Consider the following 8,751-nt stretch of genomic DNA (forward strand, 5'->3'; position numbering starts at 1 on the left):
TCCTTCTGGTGTGGTATTCTGTACATAGTACAGTGAAACCTCGGGTTGCGAACGTGATCTGTGCGGGAGGCACGTTCGCAACCCGCAGCGCCACGTCTGCGCACGCGCGTGATGCAATTCGGCACTTCTGCGCCTGCGCAAAGCGTGATTTAGTGCTTCTGCACATGCGCCAAAACCCGGAAGTAACCCATTTCAGTACTTCTGGGTTCGGCGAGTCCGTAACCCAAAAACATGCAACTTGCAGAGTTCGCAAGCCGAGGTATGATTGTATGCTTAGTGTTAAGGTTTAGACTTATTATAAGTTATTGTAAGTTTAAGTTAAATCTGTTGCAACTGGATTTCCTATGGACAGTGCCAATCCTGAATGTACTGGATTTGTGACCATTCTGCTCATTTGCCTTCAGTTGCAGTAAAGCTCTGCTGGATGAAATACAATCGCCTTTGGTCTATTTTTTGGGAATCCTGCGACGTGTTTTAAGTTTTGACTCTGCTAACTATACATTGGAATCTACTCTTGATCAATACTGAGTAAAATTCAATGCCATTCTATGATTTGCACTACAGTGGTACCTCGGGTTACATACGCTTCAGGTTACACACTCCGCTAACCCAGAAATAGTGCTTCAGGTTAAGAACTTTGCTTCAGGATAAGAACAGAAATCGGGCTCCGGCAGCGCGGTGGCAGCAGGAGGCCCCATTAGTTAAAGTGGTGCTTCAGGTTAAGAACAGTTTCAGGTTAAGAACGGACCTCCGGAACGAATTGAGTACTTAACCTGAGGTACCACTGTATTTAAAAACGGCATGGTTATTTTATTCATAAATAACAACTGGCAGGTGGCCATTGTAAGAACAAGAGGCCACCAAATCAAATGATTGCTTGCAGTTCTTAAGGGAAACGGCTCGGTATTAGCTCCTGCTCAGAACAAAAGGCAGGGCATTCTGAAAGTAGGGGGCCACTGCAATAAAAGCCCTGCTTCTCATTCTTACAGTTTTAATCTCTTGCAATAAGGGCGTTTTTGTTTTGTTTTTCTTTCAAAGGCCGTACTTGATCACCCGACTGCAACTTGACACAGGCCAAATACAGGGAGACGTAAGCCTTTATGGATCAAAGCCAGCATCTAAAATTAAGCCCACAATTGCAACAGTTGCCCGTGCAATTGGAGCAATACTAGCTTATCCCCATGCCCATCAGATAAGCAGCAGTACTTTGTACCAGCGTTGCAAGGCTGGGTCCATTTGTTGAGAACAGGATCAGGGGCTAAGTTCAAACAAAGTCAGTGCCTCACTAAGTTCTGAAAGGAGATGTTGGTCCCGGCCCTTCTTACCATTTATATCTGCCAATAGGATCCCAAAATCCTGGCCTGGGGATCTGGCACCGACCCACCGTGGCTTGCTTGTAGTAGCTGTAGAAGCGTAGCATTTCTTCGTAGGATGGTCTGTAGGAACCTGAGAAAAGCGGGTAAGGTCAGAATCATCCGGAAGGTGGCAACACAAGAACGGGGCCTTCTCTGCAGTGGCTCCCCATCTGTGCAATGCTCTCCCCAGGGAAGTTTGCCTGGTGCCTTCATTATACACCTTTAGGCACCAGGCAAAAACATTCCTTTTTAACCAGGCCTTTGGCTGATCCAATTTACAGCCTATGCCCTTTTAAAATGTGTTTTTTTGGGGGGGGGGGGAGCTATTGGGTTGTTGTTTGTATTTTTATTATGTATTTTGTGGGTTTATATCTTGATTTTAGCCTGTGAACTGCCCTGAGACCGCTGGGTATAGGGCGGTATATAAATTCAATAACAACAACGTCTCTCCCTCTATGGCAGTGATGGCCAAACCTGGCCCTCCAGCTGTTTTGGGACTACATTTCCCATCATTCCTGACCACTGGTCCTGTTAGCTAGGGATGATGGGAGTTGTAGTCCAAAAACAGCTGGAGGGCCAAGTTTGGGCATTACTGCTCTATGGCTTCTGCCTGCAGCCTGCTTCTACCTAGCTCTCTCTCACACAGACCTAAACTCTGGCTATTGTCTTTCTAACTAACAGACAGGGTTTTTTTGGGGGGGAGGGGGAGAGAGACCCACCCATTTGTCTTCTGGCACAGAGCCACTCTCTTTGTTTTTCTTAATGACCCATTGCCCAGCCTCACCTACCGATTCTAGTAATTGAACCTGTGCTGGATCCAGGAATTAGAAGATGAACCTAACCCCCTCCCCTAAAATAAAACTCACAACATTCTTCTTTATAAGACGCTTACATGCCAGAATAGCTTCTAAGTGGCCTACACTTACAACTATAATTTTATAATTATAAAATCTCTGCTCACTAAAACAGTCCCATCAAAACATTCAAAACCCCACATTTAAAACACACAATCAATCATGCCCGTTAAAAACCAAAACAGTCAAAACAATTAAATTAATTTAAAACAGATTGATCAGGAAGTTCAAATTCAGTACATGCAACTCCCGATTTAGGCGCGTCCGAATGACGCATCATCGTGCACAGCGCCAAACCCGATAGTAGCCCCAAAATGTCATGAAAAGGAATGGAGTCGGGGCAGAGCGGGCTGTATTATTATTTATTATTTATTAATTAAAAGACTGAGCTTGAACTTCCTGATCTGTTTTAATTGCTCAATTAATTATGTTTCTAATGGGCTTGGTAGTAGTGTACATTTTAAATACGGCTTTCAAAAACATTTTGACGGAATGGTTATAGTTTGTGTGTATGGATTCTATAATTGATTTTATACTTGTAAATTGCTTAGAAGCTGTTCTGGCATGTAAGCAGCATGCAGCAGTGGTAGTAAGTAGTAGTAATTTATTTATATGCCAAATAATAATAATAATAATAATAATAATAATAATAATAATAATAATTTATATGCCGCCAAACAACAGCAACAATTTATATGCCACCCATCTGACAACAACAACAATTTATATGCTGAACAACAAAAACAATTTATATGCCACTCATATAACTGGGTTCCCCCAGCCACTCTGGGCGGCTTCCAGAACATTAACATTTCAAATAAAAAAAAAATCCTTCCTGTAGCACCTTAAAGACCAACTAAGTTAGTTCTTGGTATAAGCTTTCGTGTGCATGCACACTTCTTCAGATACACAGTAAGGTGTATCAGGAAGGTGCTACAGGAAGGATTTTTTTTTTATTTGGACTATGGCAGACCAACACGGCTACCCATCTGTAATTAACATTTCAAACACAGTAAATTGGAATATAACCCATCTTGGTGAGGATAGGGAATCAGGGAGTATAACATAGCAGTAAGGGAACTATGCAAGCTTCAAACTAAGAATCTAAGTTCCAGCTCTTGAGAATCCCAGCTTCTTTTGGGGGTTTTCAAAAGTTGTTGTTGTTGTTGTTGTTGTTGTTGTTGTTGTTGTTGTTGTTGTTGTCTCCTTATGGCTGGACAGACAAGCTTGGAGAACTTGATGTCAGAGGTCTGTGGAGCAGGTACAGCAAGTAATCACAGAGCATCCCCAAATGGGCTCTCACCATTTTTGGGCAAGCCTTGAATGACACGGACAGCAGCGTCAAACTGCTTCTGGTAATCGGGTTCTTCTTCCTTCATCCCCATTGCCGCCGCCGCTGCCAATCTAGGAAGAAAAGCAGAGGTGCTGAGGAAAACCGAGGGCTCTGGAGGGAGAAAGGTAAAGAGATTCGTTTGCTGCAGGTTCTCACAGGGACAGCGCAAGGGTGATGAAACCAGCATTTGAAATTCGCCAGGTTGGCACCTGGCAATCCGCCACTTGCAACCAAGTGAAGATACCGGGGAGCCAGGATGACGCCCGATGTCTGCACCTTTTGACAGGCTGGCACACAGCAACTTTTTTTTTCTGTGGTGCTGTGACACGAGCCTGATTTTATCTGGAGCTTTCAGCTTTGCAATCTTGTGTGGGTGTATATATCTATATCTATAGATATATCTATAGATATATAAATATATATCCTAAACATTCTGGATGAAATCCAAATACAGTGGTACCTCAGGTTACAGACGCTTCAGGTTACATGCACTTCAGGTTACAGACTCCGCTAGCCCAGAAATAGTACCTCGGGTTAAGAACTTTACCTCAGGATAAGAACAGAAATCGTGCGGCGGCAGCACAGCGGCAGTGGGAGGCCCCATTAGCTAAAGTGGTATCACAGGCTAAGAACAGTTTCAGGTTAAGAACGGACCACCGGAATGAATTAAGTTCTTAACCTGAGGTACCACTGTAGTTCTTTCAAAGCCTACCAACTCCCCTGCCAGTCCCTATCTAAAGTACAAAAACAGTGCCCAAGTACAATCTTCTTAATCCCCGCCTCCACAGAGAATTACAGACTCTCCCAGCTCTCACTGGGAGTTTTCCTTTGCTCTTCCAGTTTGGAGAACCCTGGGAGAATTTCACTTTCCTGTCTCTCAGTCAAGATACTTCTGCCATCCCTCTGCCTCTCTCATGTGCAAGTGGTCCTTGTTCCCCAGGGGCATCCCAGAAGGGGAGACTCCAAAGGGCTAATACCCTTTGGTATTATATAGGGGACCGGGTGGCGCTGTGGTCTAAACCACCGAGCCTTTTGGCCTTGCCGATCAGAAGGTCGTCAGTTCGAATCCCCACAACAGAGTGAGCTCCCGTTGCTCTGTCCCAGCTCCTGCCAACCTAGCAGTTCGAAAGCACGCCAGTGCAAGTAGATAAATAGGTACCGCTGCAGCGGGAAGGTAAATAGCGTTTCCGTGTGCACCAAAAGCGGTTTAGTCATGCTGGCCACATTACCCGCAAAGCTGTCTGCTGACAAACGCCGGCTCCCTCGGCCTGAAAGTGAGATGAGTGCTGCAACCCCATAGTCGCCTTTGACTGGACTTAACTGTCCAGGCGTCCTTTAACTTTTTTTACCTCATACATTCAAACCTCGACTACCGAACACCTCCGTTTTGGAACGTTTCGGCTCCTGAATGCTGAAAACCTGGACGTAAATGCTCTGGTTTTCAAACGTTTTTTGGAAGCTGAACGTCTGGCTTGTGTGCAGGAAGTTCTTGCAACCAATCCGAAGCTGCGCCTTGGTTGTCGAAAATTTCGGAAGCCAAACAGGATTATGTTTGACAACTGAGGTTTGACTGGACCATGTAGTGTCTTCTCTTCAATGTGGCATTGGCCCACTTCTGGGCAGCCTGCTGCCTGGAGTATAGCTCTCTCGTGCAACTGCTACACCTCCTTACCTTACTGGCACTTTTCAAACTACACATCACATCCCGAAAACCTGGTTTCTGTTGCCAATGCCACGCTGATGCCGCATGCTTGCCTTACCCATGCAAACAGCACTCTGGCGCTCTGTATCTAATACACTTTGCTGCCTTCTTCTGATAAGAAACTCCCATTCTTCTGGTCCAATGTCCATGATTTCCATCAATCTACCTCAGTGTTTAATGAGCACCTTGCTTTCCTACCTTGACCAATTCACTGAATCATAGAACCATAGAATTGTAGAGTTGGAAAGATCATCTAAGTCCAGCCCCCTGCAAGGCAGGAATATGCAGCTGTCCCATACGGGGATCGAACTTGCAGCCTCAGTGTTATCAGCACCATGCTCTAAGCCAGGGGTCAGCAGCCTTTTTCAGCCGTCCCTCAGACCATGTGGTGGGCCGGACTATATTTTGGAAAAAAAAATATGAACAAACTCCTATGCCCCACAGATAACCCAGAGATGCATTTTAAATAAAAGCACGCATTCTCCTCATGTAAAAACACCGGACAGACCACACAGATAACCCAGAGATAACCCATTTTAAATAAAAGGACAAATTCTTTTCATGTAAAAACAAGCTGATTCCCAGACAGTCCGTAGGCTGGATTTAGAAGGCGACTGGGCCGGATCCAGCCCCCAGGCCTTAGGTTGCCTACCCCTGCTCTAAGCAACTGAGTCCTTTGAGCTGAACACACTATACAGTGGTACCTCGGGTTAAGTACTTAATTCGTTCCAGAGGTCCGTTCTTAACCTGAAACTGTTCTTAACCTGAAGCACCACTTTAGCTAATGGGGCCTCCCGCTGCCGCCGCGCCGCCGGAGCCCAATTTCTGTTCTTATCCCGAAGCAAAGTTCTTAACCTGAGGTACTATTTCTGGGTTAGCGGAGTCTGTAACCTGAAGCGTCTATAACTTGAAGCATATGTAACCCGAGGTACCACTGTACATGTAAAGCATATTCAAAACACATCCTGCCCCCTCCCCAAGCAAGGAAACTGTAGTTTACTCGTCACAGATATACAACTCCCAGCACACTCAACAAACTACACTTGTCAGGATCCTTGGGGAGGAGGAAACATGCTTTAAATATATATGATGCGTACACAGGCTAAGGCTGAGACCCGCCACAAGTGTGGCCCTCATATGTCCTGCTTTTTGCTGCCACAATGCAGGAAGCATTAATCTCTCCTGCATAGCTCAGTCAGTAGAGCACAGGGCTCTTAATCTCAGGGTGGTGGGTTTGAGCCCCACCCTGGGCAAAAGACTCCTTTGTTGCTTGGGGTTGGGTCCCTTTCCAACCCTACAATTCTGTCATTCTCCCCGTGCAACCCATCTTCTGCCAGCCGGACGACAAATTGCTCCCACACTGCAATCCTTTCGCTTGCCCTTGTGGCTTGGAGCCCACTCACCCCAGTGCCAATCGCAGTCCACCACCACCTTGCCCACAGCCCCTTGTTCCCTGGTGCCGCTCTGCTTTTGCCTTCTGACACCTCCTCCTTCCACCTCTTGTACGATAACGTGGCTGCCCCTTACCTTTCCCTGCCCTGTCTCCCGACTGCCCACTTCCTACTTTTGATCACAAACCCAAACCAGCTACCTTCTGCCCCTTTGGGGAATCACAGAACCATCAAACTGCAGAGTTGGAAAAGACCCTGAGGCTCATCTAGTCCAACCCCCTAATGCGGGTATCTTCTGCCTCTCCGCAGAACTCGAACCCACGACCCTGAGATTAACTGTCTCATGCTCCACCGACTGAGCTATCCCAGGCCTATCCGACCATTTGCCTCCAGTGCCCCCCCCCCAGTACCCGTGATCCCACGCCCTTTGCACAAGAGTCCGCTTCCAGACTCACCTTGCTCCGCTCAACTTCGCTCTTTGCCCGGGCACTGCGCTTTCCCGGCGCCTGGCTTGTGTTTTTTGGCTGCTTGTTACTTTTGACCTCCTAAAGCCAGCCCACGGCTGCCCGGTTCAGGGTGAAGCGCGTCTCAGCCAACCACCGCGCTGCATCGCGTTCCACGCTTTGCGCCTCGGCCAATAGGCAGCAGCCCATCCACCCGACCCCCCCCCCGCCTTGCAGCTTGAGAAATACCGTGCTCGTGTTTTTGCTGTGATGTAGAAAAGCCTCTCCTGTTTGCACGCCAGCGCCGCCCGCAGGAGAAAGGAAACGGCCTTGGCTAGCAAATATTCATGGGATGCTATTCATTGTCTAATATCGCCATCGTCGGGTGGAAGCGAAGATAGCAAGCTGATTCCTTTATCGGTGCAGTTATTCATACTGTACGTATTTATTTGCTCCAGAGGTTAAATTCTGAGACCAGAGGGATTTAAATTGTGCCAGGAAGATGCAGACCGATAGCCTTAGGCTACAGTCCAAATTCCAATTTACCCCATTGCGAGGGTGCTAGACAGCATCTTAAAAAGCAGAGACATCACCTTGCCAACAAAGGTCCGTATAGTTAAAGCTATGATTTTTCCAGTAGTGATGTATGGAAGTGAGAGCTGGACCATAAAAGAAGGCTGATCGCCGAAGAATGGATGCTTTTGAATTATGGTGCTGGAAGAGACTCTTGAGAGTCCCATGGACTGCAAGAAGATCAAACCTATCCATTCTTAAGGAAATCAGCCCTGAGTGTTCACTGGAAGGACAGATCGTGAAGCTGAGGTTCCAATACTTCATGAGAAGAGAAGACTCCCTGGAAAAGACCCTGATGTTGGGAAAAATGGAGGGCACAAGGAGAAGGGGACGACAGAGGACAAGATGGTTGGATAGTGTGCTCGAAGCTACCAGTGTGAGTTTGACCAAACTGCTGGAGACAGTGGGAGACAGAAGTGCCTGGCGTGCTCTGGTCCATGGGGTCACGAAGAGTCGGACACGACTAAACGACTAAACAACAAATTCATACTGTGTTTATTTGCTCCAGAGGTTAAATTCAGAGACCAGAGGGATTTAAATTATGCCAGGAAGATGCAGACCGATAGCCTTCGGCTTCAGTCCAAATTCCAATTTACCCCATTGCAGGGGTGCCGACTTGAATAAAATCTTCTTCTTCTTTGGTGATCACTCATAGCCGAGTAAGATTATTCTTCCATAAACACAGGTCCTTCCACAGTGGAGAAATTTCTGCAATGCAGGAATCTCAGCTAAAGCATCCATGGCAGATGGCCACCCAACCTCTGCTCAAAAACCTCCCAGAAACGAGAATCTACCGCCTTCTGAGGGATTCCTTCCCATTCTCAAGCAGTTCTTCCTGTCAGAAAGTTCTTCCTGAAGTTGAGTTGGAATCTCCTTTCCTGTAACTTGAAGCCACGGCTTCAGGTCCTGAGGGCCTCTGGAGCAGGAGAAAACAAGCTTCTTCCCTCCTCCTGGTGACGGCCCTTGAGATATGGACAGGGCTGCATGGTGTGGCTCTCATATCCATGTCCTGAGAGAGAGAGAGCAAAACCTTTCTCTCTCCCCTTTCTCCACCCCATGCAGAATTGCAATCCCAACTTTAATGGAGTGGCAGACAAAAA

General features: G+C 46.8%; 1 protein-coding gene across 1 annotated transcript in view; it reads right to left on the bottom strand.

The window, feature by feature from the left end:
- The window catches only part of ACBD4 (acyl-CoA binding domain containing 4), a 27,968-nt gene extending 20,751 nt beyond the window's left edge, over positions 1-7,217 (bottom strand). Inside the window, exons 1-3 of the mRNA XM_083470229.1 lie at positions 7,091-7,217; positions 3,513-3,653; positions 1,326-1,446 (exon numbers count right to left, since the gene is read on the bottom strand). Coding sequence (XP_083326355.1) covers positions 1,326-1,446; positions 3,513-3,594 — 203 coding nt within the window. The 5' untranslated portion in view covers positions 3,595-3,653; positions 7,091-7,217. The remainder of the gene's footprint in view (positions 1-1,325; positions 1,447-3,512; positions 3,654-7,090) is intronic.
- Between the last annotated feature and the right edge of the window lie 1,534 nt (positions 7,218-8,751).

This window comes from Podarcis liolepis (assembly GCF_965112155.1).
Source record: "Podarcis liolepis genome assembly, chromosome: 13".
Lineage (NCBI taxonomy): Eukaryota > Metazoa > Chordata > Lepidosauria > Squamata > Lacertidae > Podarcis > Podarcis liolepis.